The sequence below is a fragment of the Cygnus atratus genome, chromosome 7 (assembly GCF_013377495.2).
Source record: "Cygnus atratus isolate AKBS03 ecotype Queensland, Australia chromosome 7, CAtr_DNAZoo_HiC_assembly, whole genome shotgun sequence".
NCBI classification, from domain to species: Eukaryota; Metazoa; Chordata; class Aves; order Anseriformes; family Anatidae; genus Cygnus; species Cygnus atratus.
This window is the reverse complement of record NC_066368.1, coordinates 6,410,885-6,434,256: the sequence shown is the minus strand read 5'-3', so window position 1 is coordinate 6,434,256 and position 23,372 is coordinate 6,410,885. Positions and strand designations below refer to the sequence as shown.

Below are 23,372 nucleotides of genomic sequence, written 5' to 3'. Positions count from 1 at the left end.
CTATTTTCTGGAAGTATCCTAACTCCAAGGCAATAGGAAAAGAACCCTTGATATATTCATGACCCTGACACCTCAAACAATAGCTGCTAGCTAGGACAGTAAGAAAAACATTCCAATACCCACGTGTTACTTACTTACACATACAGACCACAAAAATGCCACCTAAAGTATCAGTAACTACATCAAGTATGGTAGGGGATCTCTTTCTTAGAAGAGGGCAAAGAAAAAGTCAGCTAGTATGATCATAAAATTGATATCCAGGACCTCTGGATTTATTTATTCGTTTTAAAGTATTGTGTGATCATGAACTCAAACACACACTGAAAAAATCTTAGTTGCAATCCAAGTTACAAGTAGGACAGAAATTCACCTCAGGTTACTTATCACCTCTTCTGAAAGCTCTGAAATGGGCTACTGGAGAAAACGGTTCACAAAGCAATTTGCATGAGTTGTTTACAAGTCTTGGGTTCTTGATCTGCCACCAGTATTCCCCTTCTACTCTTTCAGATGTGTACAAAGAAGGGGTCAGAACGCAAGTTAAATGAGTAAAATCAAAGATTTGATTTTTCATTGGCCTCCCTTTTACGTTATCTCCTCCTTTATTCATGTCTGAGGGAACGTGAGGGCAGGGAGCACTCATTTGCTTTCATTTTTCCTTTCCCCTGTAATGCTCTGCCTTCATCTCTATGCTGTACAAGCGTGCATTCAGAAGGTGTACTAGGTAAAATGCAAAGGTAGAATAACAGCAACTAAAGGAGCCTTTACCGCTGACTGAAGTTTAGAAGACTTCCTCCAATACTGTGGAAACAGGAAAATCAGAAAAGAAAATAATATCCTCAAATCATACCTTTAAGCAGTTGTTCTTCTCGTAACCTTTGCTCTTCTTCCTCCTTTTCTCTGTAGTAAGTGATGCGTCTTTCTTCTTTACGCTGTTTCTTGCGTTCCTCCAAACGATTACGCCTCTCTTCTGCTAGCCTTTCCTGGAACTGTTTGAGTTTATCCTGAAATACAGAAAACACACTTGAAACCACCAGAACTGTAATGTTTAAGAGGTGGACAATTATACAGATTGTTAAATAAAGTTGTAGGGAAAAATAAACTAACTGCAATGTATTTCTGTTTACCATTTTAAGCTTCTTCTGCAGCAAATTTGGTATAAAGGAATATACTCCTACTTATAAGACAGAGCACGTACAACTTCAGTCCTGTGTTTGCATTTTTAAGGAAAGTAAATACATTACCTGGTTACTGACCTCAATACCTATAGCAGGGAATCATATACAGTTACTTATACACAGATTTTTTTTCTCCCCCCAACCAGTTCTTACTGCAACATAGCCAAATAATCAAAGCTACCGGTCTCAGAAAACAGACTTTTCAAAAAGCAGAGCAAGAAACAAAGGCCTTGTTCTTTCCCTACCCTCTTGGTCTAATTTATTAAATTTAGCAAACATAAAACGTAATTTGAAGTACCAAATACTTGGACTATCAAAATAACTTTCAAATTCAAAGAAAAAGATAAAAATGAGGCAAGTATTTCTACGTATTTCTCAGCTTCTGTATTATTGTAAGTATACCGTAACCACAGTAAGTCCAAGTACATCTAGAGATACAGCTGGCTGCTCATATGGTACCCGATAATCTCTTACTAATTACATTTAAAAAAAAAAAAAGCTTTTAGGTACTCATTTTCCACATAAGCTGTCTCAGAAGTTGCCATAAATTGTAAGTAGTAATACCTCGGAATGGGTGCAAGAATATAGATATTTTAGTCAAAGCAGTAAGTTATAATTCTGAGCCACTATAGATTCTAATTTGTTTGTAATTTTCATGAAGAATCACTGGGTCACAAGTTGCGTTCCTAAATTTGGAGCAACATTTGATTACAATACCATTTACCACGTACCTCATAAACTGTTCGTCGCGAGGCTTTGAGCCTGGCTTCAAATAAATCTCTATCCTCCAACATCCTTGAGAGTCTGTTCTTATGCTCAAGGGCTTTCTCACGCTCCAACTGCAAAGTGGTGATCTAAAAATAGATAAAGTTATATAGTAAGATTTTACTTCAGATATTTGCATTCAGTCTACCTCAGTCACTACTCAAATTATCTCGTCCTCTTTTAGACCCAAGCCTAAAGAGGCTGCTGCCCACTGGCACAATGCAATTGGAAAACTAACAATTTTTCATACCAACTTTTTCCCTTCTTGTCTTGGGTTGAGCCAGGAAAAAGACAGTGCCAAACTGCCATTTTTTATTCACAGCTAACAGATTTTATCACCTGAATAAAAATTCTTACCCTTTCCTCTTCCTGTTGCTCCCACAGCTCCATATCACGTACTCTCTGTTCCTCATAGGCAGTCTTTATTAAAGGAATTTCTTCTAAGCGCTTTGCCCGTTCAAAATAGTCAATCTAAATAAAGATAGCATACCTTTAGAATGTCATAATGCAAAGAAATGTGGAACACAATCGTCAACATCTCCTAAAAAAAAACAGCATCTGGAAAGTTCTCCAATATATCTTTGTTACATAACCACACCGGACCAGCTCAAAGCCGCATCTAACTAAAGACCTGGCTCGAGCACTGGCAGTTAAGCACACTCCTAGGAAAGGATGCAGTAGACGCAGGCATATGTACCATACTCCTCCTAGTCTAGTCTCAGCATCACCAATTTTCAGCTCCCCCTCACAACAAATTAACTGGCATCACGTTCACAACTTTCTAGCACCAAGTCGGTTTCCCGTGAACTGAGTTACCAACAGTGTGGTATAACCTCTGGTTCTTTCTTGAAAAGATGTGGAAGCCCTGGGTTAGTTTCACCTCGCACAGGCTGTACATTTTTATTTACCCTGGCAGGACATTCCTCACACTTACAATTATACAAGTTACAGGCAGATCCTCTTCCGCAAGCTAGGACTCTTATCAAGGGATTTTCCTCTGCTTCAGTAAGGAATAATACAATTAATTAATTTAGCTCCTGTAGTGGCCTCACCTTCTCCTGGCATTTCATCTTCTCTGAAGACTTTCCAATTACAAGTTTTCCCAAATACAACCCAGTTCACACACGACTTAAGGGCCCAGTTTCAAATCAACTCCAATAAATATAACAAACTTGTGCATCAATCCTAGAAACTCGGTTGGTTTGTAACGCACTTACTTTTTAGCTTCATACATTTAAAAAATGGTATTCAAAATGTTAATACATACACACACTCGAGTTCACAACCACTCACTAAAATGTTGCACACACAGCTTTGTACCCTTAGTAGTTTATACCTTTTTCTCCTGATTCTTCAGACGTTCCTGGAGTTCCTTCTTTTCTTTCTCCAGCTGTTCAACTTGTTTAGCCATAATGAAGTCAGGATCCAATTCTTCAAGATCCTACAGCCAAGTAAAGTTATCAATACAAAATAAACATTTTTTGTCACAAATGCAGATTTAGTTATTTACTTAAGCCTCTGCAGATTTCCCCGTAACTTTAAAAAAAATGCATCAGAAGCATTCTCAGTCTCTTTTCCTCTCTTCTGGGTAACTTTTATTTCATTTTTAAAGCTCTGTAAAGCATTTGTATCCTGATTTTTAATTGAGACACAGTCCAGATACAACAAAATGGGATCTGAAGGTCACTTTCATATATCAGATACTGTTTCACCAATAAGGAGGGGGAGAGGGAAGGAGGAATAAAAACAGCTGGATTTCATTCCTTCAGGTAAAATAAATCCCATCCAAATTCAGTATTAAGGCTCAACTTACATTACTGAGCAACTTAAACATTTAAGTGCCAAACTGGCATTCTGAATTCTAGGTGACTGTAAGACCAATTACAGTATTAAACTACTAAAAACCATGAAATTCAATCAGCCTAAGAAAAAAGACAAAATTACTCAATGCTTCGCTAATAAGTTGCCTACCTCAATATCGATATCTTTAAATGCTTTGGCTCCCAGTTCAGTCTTCTTAATCTGCTCCAAGCGCTCCCGAACAGTCTTCTTTTTGATTTGTTCATGTTCTTGCAGGATACGTTCCTTTTCTCTCTCCTTTGCCTCCTGGCGCAGTCTCTCTTCCTCAGCTTTCCGGACTTTTTGTAATTCTGCTTCACGCTGTTCCAGTTCTTCTTTTTCGCGCTGAATGTTTAAACTTTCAAGACGCTCTTTTCTTTCCTCTATAGTTTGACGACGTGCAAGAATACGCTGATGCTCCTTCCTCGAATTCTTTAAGAAGGCAGTGACTGCCAGCTGATGCTGTTCTTCCTTCTCTTGCTGAATTTAAATTATGAATAAGACAGTGATGAATGTAGCATCTCTTTAAAAAGGCAGAAAGCATAGCAAATGCTTCTCAAAGAAATCTCAAAATTTATTTTATTCCCCAAACTTGCTAACTGCATGGAAATGCAACTGTAATGGCAAATCTACTCACTCCTCCACATGGCATAAAAGGTAGCATCAACCAACAGAACCACGTGCAAACGGAGTCAAAAGCTGTCTGTATCAGACAATGTCCGGCAGTACCTATTTTAGGTGTGGTATTTTCACACTTTGTTCAGAAATACTGCACATATATATGCTAGTGATAGGTAAGACTCACTGCCTGAAAGAGATGGGGGGAACCCATCTGGTTTCTCTCTACACAGAGCACTACATGTAGCGTATTTCATAGAATCAGGGAATCATTTTGGTCAGAAGAGACCCTTCACACCATCAACCACCACGAACTCCTGTGTTGTTAATGTGCTTAGGTTTTGTTTTAGAGCCATTTTAATTAAATTATGAAAAGCACCTGATTGCATATAGACCCCTCTTTAAGCTTCCTTCTGACCACCCCACAATTCTGCTCCAAAGCTGTCTACACGCTCTTTGTAGAGATTCACACCCTGCACATGACGAGGTCTAACTGCGCTGGCTGAGGGTGCTGCCCATTTTAACCACACCAGCAAGCACCAAACACTGCAGCCTAATCAGCTCACAGCAAGCACTCAGTCCTGCTGTTCCTGAAATGTGACTTAGCTCAGAGGTATTTTTAGTAGTCTGCCCCTTCCATGGCATTAAACAATAACGCTGGAACATCCCCACTTTGTTGCAGATCTACAAGCACTTAAAGATAAGTGAGGGTGCCAGAAACACAAAAATAAAAAGCTTCAGATGAAATTAATGACTTTGTAAATTGTGACAAATTTGACAAAATTAGGAGTTTTTATCCACTTGAAGAGTCACATTTTTATCTGAATAGTAGAGAATAAAGATATCCGTTTGTTCTAAAGCTTCTCCAATCCCATAGATCAATATTAAATACTAGTAATTATGCTAGCACTATCAAGCACATTATCAAGTTTGTCTTATTCGACTAATCATACTGACACGTCAGGTAGAAGACCACCTGTCATTTCTATCTATTAAAGATAAAATATGCTTTATTTGCATTTTATTTAAACCAACAATTCATATGAATAAAACTCTTTCTAGGGGAAAACCTACATGAAATATTCTGATCTTAAACACTATGAAACAACTAACAAACGTTCAAGCTAACACAAGCAAGCTAGTATTTGGTGTCTTGATACAGTCCTACTTTATGTGCTTATATTTTAGGAATATAATTTACTATTTCCAACTTGGACAGAGCACCCAATATGGTCATCTTGCTGTCAGCCTTTTTTCTGATAAGGAAAAATTGTTTTCTGTATTTGCTAAACAATCTTTCGTTCATAAGCATATAGCAAAGGAAAGAAATTACCCCTGCTCTTTTAAGGGAAGGGAAGGTTTAAACTTGCCACAACCAAAGCACGCTGGCAATCCCAGCGTGACTCAGACCTCGCTCCTACAGGGCTCTGTAGAACCTGAAATGTGAGCTGAGCTCACCAGCGAGTCCGACCTTGAGTCCAACAGCCCCAGTGAGAGGGAAAGACAAGTCAGTTCTTCAGTTGTGGGATCTTTGGTTCGTGTTTTTAGATTCCACTATGAAGTCACATTACAGGTTTCTTAAAACACCAATTTCTCCAGAAAGAAAAAAGGCAACAGAGCAGCAGGCTCTAGATGTTCAAAAAATGCACGCAAAATTTTAAACAAGCCTTAGCTCTGCAGACCCACCTATGGCTAAGTTATTACTTGGTATATTCTAAACTTGATATGTAAAAAACAGCAATTTAAATTCATGCCTCTTGTGTACTTTCTGACATTATTTTAGTTAGGACCAAATACTAACTAGCTGGGTGCATTTAGGAACCATTCTTTGCTCTTCAGAAGAATAAAAACACTTGTAGAAGAAAAAAACAAAAAAAATGGAGACATCTAACGTGAGAGAGCACATTCATGAAAATAAGTTATTAAAAAGTGTCAAGTTCTTAGCTTACATTTCTACCTAATGCACAATGTATTAAATGGAGCTCATTATTGACAAACCGTGTCAGAGATCATTATCACAATGCTCTGAAACGGAAGCAGCACACTTCTGAAAATAAGCAAATATACCAAAGCACCAACCTGTCTACGCAGATCCTTGCAGCGTCCCATTAAATTAATCATTAGATAGCTCAGTGCCTTTCCTATGTCAAGGAAAGGCAAACCAAGCAACTTCTTGGCGTAATATTCAAGTATGATCTCACAACTCCAAAACAAATTTATCTTGCTACAGCAGAAAACTTATTAGAACAGTCATGCAACAGATGCGGAAGGATATCTGGTCATTTAAAAATGTATTAATGCTACACTGCATTTGGATATATTAACACCTCAAGGAGAAAGTATTTGTTCTGAAGAGAGGGGACCGCAGTAACAATATCATTACCACTGCACAGAAAGCAGATTACTGGAATTAGCAGCAGATCCGACAAGCCAAAACTAATAAAAGGCTGCATAAGGGCGACTGGTACACATCACACAACACACTTGGGGGAATGTCAGGATTCGTCAATGTTTTCAGAAGATTTAGGATTACTCACCAGCAAGTGAGGAGGCTTAATGACCGCAAGAGCCTTAGCCAGAGCTGAGGACATCGCAGTCAATTGATTTCTAATTTGCTCAGAAGGCATGCTTTGTAGCTGAGGGCCCAGGGGAGCATCTTCTCTAGTACAGTAATTCAAATCCGAGCCAAAACTCAATGTCCGGGTAGTATGGTCGAGGCGAACCTTTGAAAAAAAAAAAAAGTGTGAAAGATAAAATAGGACTGTGTTATTTATTGCTTTTAAATGCTTTCTCTGTTGCTCTGCCTATGACCAACGGAGGTCAACAAAGCAGAAATTAATTTAAAAAACGTTTCTCAAACTAAGGGAAATGCCAAATTAGTAGAAGAAAAATAGCACTGAATAAAATTCTGCTTATTTTCCATGTTACATTTTTTTAAAAAATCACTATCTTCCTTGTGTTTGATTTCTACCAGCTAGTTTTCATTCAACGTAATACCCATGAATCCACACACCACTTCACAGAAGCACTTTGACAGCACTTACCTGCAAGTCACAATGTCTGGCTGCATCGACAATACTACGTTCCAGCTGGAAAGCATCAACAAAAGGAACCAGGGTAGCCAGACGAGAAAATTCAATGCTTTGATAAATCTGGGCCACCTATATATGACAAGGAACATTAGGGTTTTCTTTCAGTACTGTATTCAAACGTAACCTAAGATTAAAAGCCATTCCCGCATGGCTTCTTTGTATAAAGGAGACTGGCAGCAGTAGCTACACACAGCTATGCTGCTAATTAGCCTTTACGAATTTCTTTAGCACACCAGAAATAACACTGCTCATCACTTATAAGGAAAGCAGGTCAATGAAATGTGCATTTCAGAGAACACCTAGACAAAAAAAGAAACACACCCAAACCTTATTCCAAACAGCTTTAAGACACGACGAATTACCTTAAATAAAGCTTCATAGATCTGTCACAAAGAAAAGCTAGGCAAAAGACTGCGTCACTGTATTCAACCACTACTACGTACAGTTACTTTGGCTGTACCTAAATGAAGTACAAACCTGAAGATATGGGTTATATACTGGAAAAGGTATTTAGAAATATTAATGGTCTTCTAGTTGACAGAAGCAATTTAGTTCAGCATGGAAGTTTCTAGTTCAGTGTTCTTCCAAAGCGTTTTCTAACTCGCGCACGCTTAGGAACGTACGTTTTCCTGATTCATACCTGTTGCAGAAGGCGAAGAATGGTATTGTTCTGCAGGTGAGGAACATACAGCTGCAGTTCAGGTTCCTTTTCAGCTTGGTCTTTCACCCAGTTCAGAACCTATCAAAATTCTAAAAAGTTACTTAATCTGCACCAACACTTAAAACTTCAACATCAAAATACTAAGCTTTAAATACTTCCATTTTACAGCTCATGAAACGACAGCATTTGTGTCCAGATACTAGGTTGTTTTACCAAAGTCAATCTTTTTATCAGAATCTTTTTATGATAGCTAACACTTTTTGTATGAAGGTGACTGACAGTACTGGCAACATCAACCACACTGCTAATTTACCTTCAAGTTCTTTTTAGCACTTCAAATATCTTTGTTCCCACTATCAAAGAAAAAGAATGTGATGTGCTTCATTAATTGCAGAACTTACATCAACACAGCCTACAAGATCTCACATAATTCCCAATACACTACATTGAGGTAGTAAAAACTATGGTATAGTTTTTATAGTTCAGATAGTAAGTCTATGGTATATTTTTTCACCTCCTACACAATCCACTTGCACACACACCTTCATCTTCACACAAGCAGTTTTCTCATTCCTTCGTATTTAAGTCAAATTTAACTCAGTAGCATTTCCACTCTCAAGACCTTCCGATATATTCCCCAAATTCAGTGCCCTTACAGAGCACCCTAGAGGTCTGAATGAATTTTTATGCTACTTCAATAAGCTAGTGTGCTACATATATCAGCTACTATACACGTACAATTTTAATGGAATTTGACCGAACAAAGCCTCCTACTGAAAATTCTGGCAACAGAAAAGGCTAGCTGTTACTTACCATAAATTATATTTAAGTAACAGACTGTTAGCCGAGACCAATTACTACGCACCCAACTACAAAAAACTTACCTTGCTGACACGGCTGCATAACTTGAGCGGGTGAAAGTCAACTTCAAGCCAATTGTAAAGTTCCTTCACTTCAGGAACAACATACTGGACTACGTTGAACCTCACCTAACGTTAACAACAACAAAAACCACAAAGATCTCAAAATAAATATTAACAAATAGTTATGCTTTAAGAATTTTGCATTTCAGAAGTTGAATAGGCACCACATGTACCTCTTAATACAGTTCATTGACTTTTTAATTAAAACATTTCTAATTATAGTGACAATAACTGTACACTATACCAGTTAATCGTATTTAACAATGGGAAACAAGAAAAAAACATAGCAGCATGGTAATTATTTAGACTGGAGTGCCACCCTCAACATATTACAGACCTACAGTCCCACTGCACAGACATAGGCCCACATCCAAACTAAAAACCATACGTCTCAGTTTATAACTGACATTTTAAATTGTGTTTTTAAGGCAAACTAGAGAAGTACCAGAAGAAAACAACATAAACAGTAAAATGAACCTTGACTGCAAGTTTTAGGTATGTATGCAAATGAAAGCAAGAAATTCAAGCATCCTCTGAAAAGGATCTATGACTGAATGCCTAATTTGTTTGTAAATACCCAGAAGGGTCTGAAGACGGATAAATCTGGCCTCTCTTCTAATGAAACAAAAGGATGTTCTCATAATAAGCTAAGTCCTTATCCTCCACTATTTATCTGCCCCAAGCTTATTGGAGCCACATTTAATAAATAGGCCTCTCCTTAGAGAGGGGGAAAAAAGTTGTGGTTCACAATGCTTTTCAGACCCCTCAGAGTTTGAAAAGCAAGACATTTGTTGCTTGGATGACATACAGGACAACACCAAATACTGCTCTGTACTGCACACAAGGATTCAGGCCTCTCATTACCACCACCACTTCCAAACAGTCCTTCCCATGAATCTCAATTTTTAACTATAAGTTATATACAGTTACACACAAAGCTGTTTCAATTTTGAAATTGCCATCCCTTAACTAGGCGCAGTGCTTCTAGAACGAAAAAAAGTCCAAAAAGAAAACTCTGAGTTTAAGAGATCTGATCCAGACGCTACCACCTACCATATCATTAATAAGACTGCCACGTGTCGGCGGGGCCTGAAGACCTAGCAGGGTGGCCAGCCGCCGCTGTTTTTCAACAATGATGCCATCCATATCCAGCAGGCGGGCGATATCAGTTCTCTCAGGAGTTATAGGAATTGACAGAGTGGCCAAAAGGACTCGAGTGGACATCCTGTTGACGAAGTATAACCACAAAAGATGAACTGCAAGAGAATACTACTTACTTCATTTTCATATACATGCCAATTCAAGAGTAGGAATACCTAGCATTCATACTGCAGAACAGGAAAAAAAAACAGGAATAACAGAAAAGATGGCAACTGTGCGCTAAGTACAGCATGCAGTGCTCTTCAGTAATCACAGGAAAGATTTTGGTAACACGTTTTTCATTACTTATACATGTGTGTATATATATATATATATATACACACACACAGAGACAAAATAAATTTAAAGCTGCCTCTGTAAAATATCAAAATAGTATAAAATAATGAAACCAGCACCTTTCCAAACTTACTTGATTCCAAATCCATACAAGTCATTTTGATTACATTGCTTTTTAAGAAATTATTGCTAGAGGTGCCTTCTGATGTTACAATGCAAGTAACATTAAATATTTAAATGTTGACCTTAGTACCAGATGAACAGGAATGTAACAATTCCCTACAGTGTTTATTTCCACCAGACTGATTCTACAAATACCTGTAAATGAGTTTCAGAGTTTAATGCAGCCAATGATTCTGCATGCTTCAAAACCCTTGCCAGATACCATACTTTATCACCAAAAAAATTAAAGGTCATTTGGCTACACACACTTGCAGATATTAAGGAAAAGTTTACTTCCCAAGACTTCCCTATTACTGGCATAGGTATCACCACTCAGAATAGAAACTGAAAGCAAAAACTAGGTACTTCGCAAACTTGCTTAGATTCCCTGTCAATAGGGAAGAAGGAAGCTTAAATAAGGTGATCCTGATGTTCACATTACTTACACTGTAGCTTTGTAAAATATCCTTCTTTCTCTAGTTTTTGGGGGCAATTAGTACTGGCCACTTTAGGCAAAGCTGCTCATAGCCATACACGTTATCTGCTTCTTCTGGGGTACAATTTAGCTTTTTTTTTTTTTTTTTTGAATCTACAAGGTTAGAAATAGAATCTAAAATCACATTAAATGTCTTTGCCCACCTCTGCATCTCCTCTTGCGTGAGATTCTTTCGCATTTCTCTCGATAAGTGATAAAGTCGGTGAAGCGTGGATGCATGAAAAAGAGCATTTCCTGATTTCCAGAAGACAGTTGACACTTTGTGATAGTAATTTGCCATCAGCTGTGGTTTGGGTGGTTTCTTAGACAAGGCAAATAGCCCATGAATATCCTCCACTGCTTTGAAAGCTTCCTAAAAAACAAACACACTACTTTTAGGAAGTTTTTGCAACCCTTCAAAAAGGGAAAAAAAATGAAAATTCACTAAAGACTATAAAACTACAACCAATAAGTCACACGTTGTGGATGCCCCATCCCTAGAGGTGTTCAAGGCCAAGTTAGATGGGGCCCTGGACAACCTGATCTAGTGGGTGCTATCACAAGGGATGGAACTGGGTGGTCTTCAAGGTCCCTTCCAACCCAAGTCATCCTGTGATTCCACAAAGACTACCTTTATTTAATACCACTGAAAGCTGTCATATCGAGTTCTGGCAGCTACATGTAATTAAAAATTTCCTTCATAATAAAGAAATTATTTGGACGTACTGCAAACCCATTAACTCTCATCTGTTAGAAACTGGGAATTAAAGGTTATTTAATTCGGGGGTTTTTTGGAAACTTTTTTTCAGATTTTCAATCTACAAACCAAGAAAAAACTATTTCTATCATTCTACCAATTCTACTATTTACTCCTTTTACCGTTTTCACACAAATCACATCTGTGATCAAAAAAGGTTAGTTTCCCTAAAAACAAATGTATCTTGGAAATGCCTTATATATAACAACTTTCAAAACTAAAAAGGAATCAGTGTTAACAGAGAGCATTCTCCAAGTTCACAGATAGGACAACTCTGACTCTTTAGGAATCTGACGTTAGAAATGAAAAATACTACTTTGAAAGCGCCCTCACTGACTAGACACTGATGTACTTCAGTTGGAAGTGCTGGGGCCCCAGCCTAAGAACAGGCTTTGACGTTTGCCAACCACTTCCCAGTGATGTAGTCCACGAGAACACAACACGTAAGAGATGAAGACGTCAGTCAACTTCTCCCTCTCCCAACTCAAAGCAACTCCAACCACTTCACCACTAACTACTACAAGCACAAGCTTGGTTTGAAGCACTACATGAAAACAACAGTTCCGGAAACATCGGATGAAGTATTCAACACACAAACAATAATACCGCATTCAAGATACTAAAGAGTTTATTCTTCAACTGTTCTCCTGTTTTTACCTTGGAGCATACACCATGAAACATGACCTGCGTGGCAGAGATTCTGGAAAGGCTGGATGCTACCGTGCGATTAGAGGAGGCCTGCTGCATACCTGCCACAGCTCCATGCTAATAGCGCTGTCAAGCTGCACAAGCCTGGTCTCCAAGTGCATGGACTGGCTGTCAGGGTTGTTGAGGTTGATTGCTGTGCTTTGGTTATGATGACGCTGGATCTGCCCCAGATGCATTCTCAGGTTATCGCAGAGCTTACGGAACTCCGCTTTACGCGTGTACTGCAGGCAGAACTTAAAAGCTGCAAAAACACGTATTAAGAATGTTTGCTCACGGTGATTTCATTGTAGTCCTAAATGGGATTCAAATATGTAAATCGATGCATTTAAAGAATCTTCATTTACAGTCCAAAGACATAGCAAACAAGATCTAATCAGTCACGCATAATAAGTTACAACGCAGAGCACTACCAGCTTGACCTCAAAATTAAGATGTTTCTACGCAATTAAGCTTAAGGAGCAGAGGGAATGCTTTGAATCAAATGAGAACATTCTGATTTAAGCAGCAATTCCAGATTTTGTTTAGAACTATGTGCAAATACAATTCTGAGAAGAGCATGAATTAAAGCTTCGCCTTCATAAAATGTGGGAAAAAATTCTCAAGCCATCTAGTGTGGTAAAGTCAAATGAAGCTTTCAAAAGGCTGAAGATAACAGGAAAAAATGTCTTTGATCCTACAGCTCCTTTCAAAAACCTGATTGCGCTGGGCCATTGCCACTGAAAATCCTGAAGTATCTCTACCAAGAACAGTCAAAATAGGAGCTCTCGATACTGTTGCACAGAGACTTAAATACACACTAAGGCACCTAGAACTCATCTGATGGCCGTTTTTCCTAATATATTTGCACAGTTTGGGCCGAGAGGTAAAAAGCTAGCAGCTTTTTTTCAAAAGATACAGAGCCTCAAGTTACACATAAAGATGGAACGTATTTTCCACTTCTCATTCCCCCTTAAGATAAAAAGATGAGCACACAAGTACCCATTCTTAGAAATTAATTTTTCTGCAGAATAATGCCAGGAAGAATCAGACAAGCGCTTCTCCTATTAACTTCTGAATAGTATTTTACTAAGTTATTCTCAGTATATCTAGGAAAAATAACTTTTTCCTTGCATATTCTGTTGCGATAAAAGTTTAGCGTACAGAAACCTCCATAAGAAAACTGTAATTTTAAGAACAGTGTGTGTGTGCACACATATGCATACAAGATCAATGTATTTTTAATTCTAATGCAATTGCCAGATAGGAATAACCTCTCATTTTCTAGTTTTACAGTATGTAACACAGAACTCCTGAATCTCATTATGCTTTAAATTTCCATCTTTTCAACTTACCTTGCTGTGCAATATCATGGTACAAACGTTCCACTCTAGAATTGTTTCGGAGAAGATCCAAACATTGCCGATACGATTCCCACAGAAATTTAACCCATGGTGTCAAAAGCAGTCGGTCAGTACGGTCCTGAGTGTCTTCTCCACTTACAGCACTCAAAAGAACACTACGGTTGGGAACGGAGAAAAGGGGAAAAGAAGGAGAAAAAGAAGTGGTTTATTCCCCACAGTTCTCATTGATTTTTCTCATTAAGATTTAAGATAAGACTGCAGGAATCCAACCAGCTACATGCTGCTGAATTAGCTACTCCTTAGTTTCAAATTGATCCTTCAAAGTTTTCCTTTAAAGGATGTAGATATCTTTTCTTGATGTTAAGTTTCCAATCTTCGCCCCTGCGTATATCACTGATACGTACAAGTTCCACAGGTAAAGAGTTCCATAGGTTGTGTGTCCTTCACACAAGAAAGCCAAAGGAAACTAACTCTAGGATCTTCACCTTCCCCATTCTATCAAGGAGCAGCACACTGTTACTTCTGTCTGACCCCAGTACCACTGGCTACTCAGATACTTTGCTACTTGCTGACGCTTCCTTTTTAGTCACCGGCAAGGCTGCCAGGAGGAGCTCACTTCTTGTTGATACTTGACACAGGAGAAATGTGTGCCTCATGAATTGCATTTTCGCCACTGAAGACTCCTATACTGGCACACAGAGAAACAAACAAGCTCAATACATTCTCTTCCTCTACTTTTATCTGCAACCTCAAATCAGTTCACCTTTTACTGTCTTTAATTTCGTCAGCAAGCAAACTGGAGGTCAGTAAAGGATAAGCTTACAACCCGGGAGCATTACAGCAAAACTCAACTCTGAATTTACCAACCAACACAACACACTTTGTCAAGGATACTCACAGAAGTATCTCAGCATACATAACCAAGCATACCTTATTATTTTTAAAAGCATCCTGCAATTTCTCTCACTGCTCAAAGATCTCTCCAGCCAACACAAACATACCATTTTTCTAACCAATGCTTTGACACTAAAAGCTAGAATACAGAATACTAGAAAAGAGCAGTCCGTTTCAGTGTCTAAGTACCAGTGGGATTCCTCTGTAACAAGGACTGTTTCAGGCATTGAAAATAATGTGGAATTACAAGAAAAGCTGAGGAATTCCTGTTACTGAAGGACTTAAAGAACAGATGAGAGAAGCATATTTAGGGAATATTTTATAATTTATTATGACTCAGTGTAAAAGAAAAGATTCAATAGTCTCTTCAGATCCTTCTCAATGATTACGTTCTAAAAAAATCTTGGTCTTCACCAGAGCACAGTACCTAAGAAATGTTAGTTTGTAATTGCTTTTTTGTGGTCACACGTCACTGATTGCACTGTCATCCTGGAACAACTACTGAGGACAGAATTTTAACCTTTTCAGTTTTTGCAACCAACGAACCTTGCTGTTAACATGCAAATCCACAGCCTTCTACTCCAAGTCTCTGTGAATTGTATTTGACTTCCCTAACTCCATTCCTCACCACTACCTACAACGCCCTCTCTGCTAATTTCTTTGAACTTTGTACCGTCAGTAAACATGACTGACTTTTCCAGTTACTTTCCAAGACTTTAATTGAAAGACTTCACCCTAACTCTCGATTTCCCCCTCCTCGCACCATTACATGCTGTCTGTCTGTCCCTGGGCAATGCCTCTATCACCTTCCAACTTCCAAGAACATCCCACCCGGTACAGTATCAACAGCTTTACTTTTCTCCTTGTTACACCTCTGACATTTCTTGAATTTAAAAAATGTAACCACCAAAAAAAAGATTCTGAAGTTACCGGACATCATTCACCCTTCAGCAAGCCTGTGCCGAGTTGTTTTTGTGTTTTTAACCCCATATACTACTTCTTCAGAACTCGTGCTTACGAGCGTTTCCCAACTGATAACAAGCAGCTTTCAATAATAAACGAACGTTACAATGATCAAGACAAGATAACAGCAGACCAGCAGCTGTTCAGACTGCTCCTCAGGCCTACCTATGGATGATGAGAAACCACGCTGCCTGCTCAGATGGCTATCTGCAGAGCTTTAGTACTTGAAATATCGGCTGATACTTTTAAAACTCCGCAACGGAGATTATGCCGTCACCCAACACAATAAAGCTGACTTTTCCGTCCATCTCAGGCTAAGTAACTTCCAAGCCCCTAAAAAGCATGTTTCTTTTATTCCACAATCCACATGCTTACAAAAAAGCAGCAGTAAAGTGTTGCTTTGGTACGCAGACCACACCTAGGATGGCCAATCTCAACCTATCAGACTTCCACCACCCTTTTTCCTAGAATTCTCCACTTATGGCTAAACATCCTTTTATTGTTTCTCTTAACAACTTCTGCAAAGTTTAATTTGGTTTGATTTATTACCTACACACCTTGATTTTTTTTTCCAAGGATACAGACAATTATCCTCTCCCAGACTCATTATATTACCCCACCTTGCCACTTCTTTTTCAGAACTATCACCACATACACAGCTGTACTAGCAGCGTTCACGTGACCATTCCCTAAAATTAAGACATTCATCTGAAGAACATAAATACACAGTATGAGCTAACTCCCCTCTGCCTGAAGCAGATTAGGAAATTCTCCCACAAACCGTTCTGACAACAGAATGCTGACTTCTTGCAGAGGCAAAAGAAACCAAAAGCCAGAGAGTGGTTCATCCAACGTGGCACTATTGCTTAAGCTGTCTGCTAACTGAAGGTCTACAAAGGAACTAAAGCAGATATATTGACTGATCCTTTTTTCCATTATTCCGAAATTCTCATTTTCTATCCAATTAATTATAACACATAGAACAAATTTGTTACGCCTTTTCTGCTATTACCTCATCAGCTGCCTAAGCAAGTATAAAGTAACATTTCCTTTTGTTTGCAGATGCACAATGTGGTGGAAAAAGTTTGAAGGTTACTACATAAGAAAATTAAACTAGCCTAGTACAATTAATAGTTTACCAGCTTTACCAAATTTAATTGTTTCCCAACTGATAACAAGCAGCTTTCAATAATAAAATCACCAATCCCATTATAGGTGCAGGTTTCAGCAGACCCTATAAAGCTGTCACCCAACTCTCGGAACTGCATCTCCTTTTTCTTCTCTTTACTGTTTATTTTATGTCCTTTACTACAGATGCAAGGATTTTGTTCAATAGAGGTGACCCTTCCTATTTCTACTGCTACCTCTCAAACATCCTTAGTATTCCATTTTCAAGCCATCATCTTTATTTCTCAGCTTCCTAATTATCTTCCGTCAGACGAATTCCAACTGCAACTACGATTCTACCACATTTTTATTATTCTTACACTTGAACACACAACTTCACATTTCCCTTCTTTTGCTGTCAATCCTTCTACTTAGAGGTATTCATTTTATCCACTCCTGGATCTGGCCTCTTGAAAAAGATGCCCCCACTCATCCAGTGAAAGCTAGAAAGAGACTGCCCAATTACTCTTGTTCCCCCCTCAAGGTACAGTTCCTTCCTGCATCATCATCAGTACTCCTCGGACACTGACACCTGGCTTGCTTCATCACCTTCTCCCTCTCTCTTCTTTCGTAGATGCACTTCTACAATTTTTTCCCAATCACCTTCACCTGTTTTTTGCTAATTTCCCCTCTCAGATTTTCTGTTTTGTGTGAAGCAAACCTGTTCAGCTCTAGGTCTTTTCCATTAGCTCGTCTCTGCCGCCTTCTTCCAGCACCCAGATATTTCTACGTCTCAGCCTCGTAACGCAGTGGTTCGTCCTTTAGCACAGCATGTAACACTGAAAGCACACATTTAGTCCTTCTCTTCCATTATATCCCTCATATCCATGGTCATTTCCATGTGTGTTTTTAGATCACAAGTCTCCTGCGTGCTCCATCAGAAAGCACTTTGTATCCATGTAACACCTATTACGTACCCTTGCCAGTAAAACATCCAGTCTGCGTTTGTCTTTACGCAGGTACTTCTGACTTGTCATTATGGTGAATCTTCTCCTTTACTCCCTTAGTCAGCTTCCACTTCTATTTATTTTTTCGTTCCCAATTATTTCAGTAAGTTCCCTAGCTGTTTGCAAATTCCAACATCATCTCTGCTGCTGACAGCAAGGCATTTAAAAAAAATCTTCCATAACGCCATTAAAATACAAGGAAAGTAAGTGCATAAAAAATAAAACCACAGGTTGTAACTTTAGATAATCTGACAGCGTGGTATTAGTCATTTAACTGCACCATGCACCTCGTAAATCAATACAAAAGCCATAGTTTAATAACTAAGTCGGGAAATTACTGTTCAGGTGTACTACTCATAAAAACCACAAAGTCTCAATTGAAGAATGTTAAAATATAGTCTTCCTTGTTGTCTTTATAGATATGTGTGTGTATATATATATATATATATATATATATGTGTATATATATATTCATATATATACACACTCAGAACATTCACCAAAAATCTAGAAATCCTTGCGTCAGTGCTCTATAACCACAAAAATAAGGCCACCTTGCTGTGAAGTGCTTACAGCGTAAAGCCAGGCCTCCTACCTCTCCGGAGTTTGAATGTTATCTAAGTCTTCTATGTCCAGTACCATCTGCTGGGATTCTTCCTTAGCTGCTTCCGTTTTTTCTTCAGCTAACTTTAAATAGGCTCGAACAACATCCTCCAAAGATTTGATGTTCACCTACACCAAAGGCAGAACATGTAAAGTTATTTCCCCCCACGACAGGCAGCAAATATTTAAGATGTAAATGCTACAAAACCAGGAACATCTAAAAAGCAGATTAATTCTGAGTCAAGACTGATCAGTTACATTTAGATCTCATCAGCTGACACAAACCACGCTTGCTACAAGTAACAAAGAAACGATTCAGAAGCCCTACCTGCTGGCAAATGTTCTTGTACTGGTACAGCCCTTCCTTCGCCAGGTGACTCTTGCGGAGATCCACACAGAGTTCCAGGTACTTCAGCATAATCGGCTCGTGGATTTTCTGCCATGTTCGGTGTTTCTTACTTTTCATAACATCATAGAGAACATCAAGGGCAGGCTGCTTTTTGCCAACCTCAAGGAATTCTGAAAGTAAAATCTAATTAGCAGAGGAGTTGCAACCTAGAAGATACATGCTATTACGATTAATAGTGTAACCTTTCAGAATTTAATCAGCTCTAATCAAATTCCACTGACGGTTTGATTTACCTAGCTATACCAAAAATGTTGGCGCATGCAACTGCAGGGGCAGTTTTTCAACAGCGTAACTGGCAAACAAATGCAGACCTCTCCATTAGCATGCAAATTTAGGGATGGCAGAGGTGTCCCTCCATCCATCAAGGCATGACTAGGCTCTTCATACATATTAATAAAACATGTGCATCCACTTTTAAAGCTAGTTTCATCATGAAGGACAACAAACACCCACCACGAGCCTCGCAGTACAGATCTAACAGGATCTGTCAGCATCACAGCAGCTCCCGTCTATGGGGGCAGTGAGGCACTGGCACAGGTTGCCCAGAGAAGCTGTGGCTGCCCCATCCCTGGAGGTGCCCAAGGCCAGGCTGGATGGGGCTTTGGCAGCCTGGGCTGGTGGGAGGTGTCCCTGCCATGGCAGGGGGTTGGAACTGGGTGGGCTTTGAGGTCCCTTCCAACCCAAACCACTCTGTGATTGTGTGATACACCGCATGTTCCGCTCAGTACGAAACAGAGCGAACCACCCACAAGCACATCACATCGTGAAGCAGCACAGCCACCTACCAACACACACGCTGAACGCCTACACTGAAGGCATTCACCACGAAAAGCAAGTCAGAAGAATGATGAGAATGGGAAACAAACAGGTTACAGATAAAGAGAGAGGAGGGAGAGAGGTGGAAGGGGGGAAGAAATAAAGTTGTGTACAACTAAAAAAGAAAGGTAAGCGTATTCTTAAAGAGGAACGGAGTTAGCACTTTCCACAAAGTATTTTGGAAGTGCCTCCATTCCTCAAGAAACAGCGGCAGAATAGGAGGAAAATCGGAGCCTGCTGAAGGTGCTCAGGCACACAGATGAACTTCAAAGACCACAAGGAGTTTCTTGTACAGTCCTCATCTTACTCCACAAAAAAAAAAAAACACACTATAACCAGTGTTCTAAGTTTTAGAATGTCAGAACTGAAGTTAAACATGGCCAAAAGTTGCATTTTGAAAACAGCAGTAACGATTTAACTTAAGGACCACACTATCAGATGTTTGGAGCCTACTTTATGTAAATAATGAGCTTGCGTAAGATGAGCAAGCTTCTTTGTAGAAAAAATATAAGGTCACATATAAAGATAAATAAGGCTACAACGTGACAGTATTTGGCAGTATTTTAAACTCGCCAAGGGAATTTTAATAAAGCTATCCTCCATTCTATGATGTAAACTGCTATTCTATCTCAGTGCTGCTTTTGAGGCAATTACTGCTGAGCTTTACGGGGTTTTATTTATGAAAATGAACCTGAAAGGCAAGTTGAATCTTGCAACAATGCCAGGCCCTTCCAAGCACCACAGCTCGCAGTGGTCGATAACTGGACAAAGCACAACATTAATTCATACTGTGCTGAAACTTTTAATTAACTCTGGCCAAGCAAGTTCTTGCCAGAACATCAAATAATTACGGCTAATTTAACAGACACTGTAGTAAAAGCACGCACAAAGGGAACCTGAAGAGTCAAACACAGCACTGAGTCTCCTTCTGTAAGGCACACAGGGATGTGTAGGTTACGGAACCAAAGAACTGCAGCAGACCAAATGTAAGAGCATTAACCCTGGAATAGCTGTCAGAACGACATTTTTTCTGGCTTTTACATTATACCGCTTGAAATGCAAAAAGGTATCTAAATCAGCAACAAGGCTGAGCCCCTGCAGGCCACAAAGACTTGACCCAGCTTGTCGCGTTTTCCATTCAGTCTACTGTGGCGTGGGATCGTCAGTGCTTGTCTGGAAAACACTTCCTTCAGTTCCACTCCTTGAAGCCCACTCCTTCAATTCATTCCGAGTTAACAGATGTGCAGCAGTACAAAAGATGTGGATCTAACACTGCTCTTCGATACCAGGAAAGCGGAAATGCAACAGCAGATTTAAAGGGCAGTTTAAAGCCAATACTCCAACGGTGTGACTTCCTCAGCAAGCAGGAGCTTTCCCCACCCAGGAATTCTGAAGTTGAATCAATGGTTGAACAATATCATATACGCATCTTTTACAGTAAAAGGACTGCTAAAACACAACTTTATCTTTGGAAGCACTGGATCTGATATTCTTTTCCATATTTTTATCTGTGACGTTTGTAGGAATGGTTATACAATGAATTTTAGGAATCTTGAGACGTAATTTTCAGCATTTCTTGTTTTTTAAGATAGTTACTGAATCATGTGTAATCCCTAACTACCCTGCCTCTTCAGCCGTCATTTCAAGCCCCACTGATCCTCTGTAATTTCTGGATGTCTAAACGTGCAGCCTGCACCAACGACGAGCCTAAATGCTTTTCCTACGCGCTTAAAATAGGATATTATTTAAAAAAGCGCCCAAGCCGTACATTCAGCCGGAAAGGCGTCAGCCGATAAGCACCCTCAGCCCGGCTTTGTGCACGGCAGAGGCACGAGGCAGGCGGCAGCGCCGTCCCCCCGGTCCCCTCATCCCGGCGGCGCACTCGGGGCCTCCCACCCCTGCCCTCCCCGCAGCCCCCGGGGCCGGAGGCGGCTCCCGAGCGTGGAAAAGCCGGGCCGGAGCCGGGCAGGCCCCGCGGGGCCCAGGCCAGGCGGCTTCAAGAGCCCGGCCTCGGCGTCCCGGAGCCCCGCGCTGCCCCCCGGCTCCTCACGGGGCTTGCCCAGCTGCCGGGGGTGGAGGGGGGGAACCCGCACGGCCGGGCCCCGCTCCCCGCTCGGGCCTCGCCCGGCGCCATGCGGCCGGGCCCCGCCGCCTCCCCTCAGCGCCGCCAAACGGAGGCAGAGCGGGGGCCGGCGGGGACAGCGAGACCCGGCCGCGACGCGAGGGGAGCGGGGGGAGCCCCGGCGGGGCCGGGGGGGAGGGCCGGCACTGACCGTTCGCCCGCTTCAGGGCGTTCTCGGGCCGCTGGAAGTACACCGGCATGATGGCGGCGGCCTCTCCTCACAGGGCGGCGGCGCGCTCCGGGCTCGGGCGGGCGGCACGCGGCGCCGGAAGGGGAGGAGCGCGCGCCGCCGCACGCCGAGACGGGGCCGCGCAACCGGGCGGGGGTGCGCGCGGGGCGGGGGCGCGCGCGGGGATGGGGAGCGGCGTGGTTAAAAGGGCCCGGGTGGGTGGGCTGGGTGGGCTTCAGGGGTCCCTTCCAGTTTTGGTCGGTCTGTGGTAGCTGCTCACCCGTGCGTTTCCTCACTGACAAATTCAATCTTTTGACTTAGAAGCAACACAAAAATACGCGAATTGCACCCAGAAGTCCCACAACATCAGCAACAAAGCAATAGGACAGCAGTAATTAAATCCATGACTAGTGGGATATTTTGGATTAGTAAATGTTTATGGATTAGTTTAAGGCATTTAGCGTGCTGTGCTCGTTGGTCCTTCAGCAGAAACACGCACCTCAACGTCAAGGTCACTGATACCGTCCCAACGACAGCTGCTGAAAGTTTCATAACTATTATACAATACATTTAAAATTCACTTCTAATGTTGGCTTGCAAGCATGGTTTATTGCTAAACAGAAAAATAAGTAAAACTAAGAAAAAAGAAGACACTTGTATGGAAGTTTTAGTGATACTGGTGTTTCCATGTAACTCAGCCCCTCGATGCTCAACACTTTTGACTGCATTCCCTGGGAGTAAAAACGAGGAAAATAAAGCAGCTCTGCTTTTTCTGTCTCTCTTCACTTGAGAGTTGCTCCATGTCCTTGGTATCTCTCTCAGATCAGGTGGCTGTATGACACGTGGTGCTCTCCATCAGGCCACGCTGTTGATTTATACAGAAGTATTTGACTACAGTTGCACTCTGTGCTGTCTCCAACAGCCTAGATATTTTGGCTTCAAACCACAGCAATACGTTCAGCAGAGCCTTCATTGAGCTATTTGTAGTGCTGAACAAGTCCTTTTCTTGTGTTCATTAAATTAATATATCAGTCTGTCAGACGAGTGTCAGGCACCACCTAGGTTGAGTGGCAGTCTCGTGGCACCTGAAGGCCACCAATGCCTGTGCCACTGCAGCTGGTGCTTACCCTAAGGCTTCGCAGCCTGTTCTGCAGAGAGCCTGCATGCTAGCAGTGGGCTACCATTCGTTTATTTCTATTTAATCGTAGTATTTGCTATTCAGGAGCCCACTGCACTTTTTTCAATCTCTCTGAAGTTCCTGAAGACCCTCAAGGCTTGACTCAGACAATTTGACATCAGGAGAAGGCCTTACCGTCTGACTTCTTGTGCC

The 23,372-nt window shown here is 40.7% G+C and overlaps 1 protein-coding gene and 2 non-coding genes across 3 annotated transcripts in view; all 3 read right to left on the bottom strand.

The window, feature by feature from the left end:
- EIF3A (eukaryotic translation initiation factor 3 subunit A) overlaps window positions 1-22,186 on the bottom strand; it is a 33,044-nt gene extending 10,858 nt beyond the window's left edge. Inside the window, exons 1-16 of the mRNA XM_035547726.2 lie at window positions 22,025-22,186; window positions 18,855-19,045; window positions 18,519-18,655; window positions 13,944-14,107; window positions 12,654-12,853; window positions 11,312-11,520; window positions 10,127-10,298; window positions 9,035-9,139; window positions 8,130-8,228; window positions 7,442-7,558; window positions 6,935-7,120; window positions 3,912-4,259; window positions 3,277-3,381; window positions 2,298-2,411; window positions 1,907-2,029; window positions 848-1,001 (exon numbers count right to left, since the gene is read on the bottom strand). Coding sequence (XP_035403619.1) covers window positions 848-1,001; window positions 1,907-2,029; window positions 2,298-2,411; window positions 3,277-3,381; window positions 3,912-4,259; window positions 6,935-7,120; window positions 7,442-7,558; window positions 8,130-8,228; window positions 9,035-9,139; window positions 10,127-10,298; window positions 11,312-11,520; window positions 12,654-12,853; window positions 13,944-14,107; window positions 18,519-18,655; window positions 18,855-19,045; window positions 22,025-22,073 — 2,473 coding nt within the window. The 5' untranslated portion in view covers window positions 22,074-22,186. The remainder of the gene's footprint in view (window positions 1-847; window positions 1,002-1,906; window positions 2,030-2,297; window positions 2,412-3,276; window positions 3,382-3,911; window positions 4,260-6,934; window positions 7,121-7,441; window positions 7,559-8,129; window positions 8,229-9,034; window positions 9,140-10,126; window positions 10,299-11,311; window positions 11,521-12,653; window positions 12,854-13,943; window positions 14,108-18,518; window positions 18,656-18,854; window positions 19,046-22,024) is intronic.
- LOC118248734 (small nucleolar RNA SNORA19) lies at window positions 7,644-7,776 on the bottom strand. Its single transcript, XR_004778851.1, has one exon. It is a non-coding gene; the product is annotated as a small nucleolar RNA SNORA19 (small nucleolar RNA).
- LOC118248735 (small nucleolar RNA SNORA19) lies at window positions 8,409-8,532 on the bottom strand. The gene has a single exon (XR_004778852.1). It is a non-coding gene; the product is annotated as a small nucleolar RNA SNORA19 (small nucleolar RNA).
- Window positions 22,187-23,372: the final 1,186 nt, after the last annotated feature.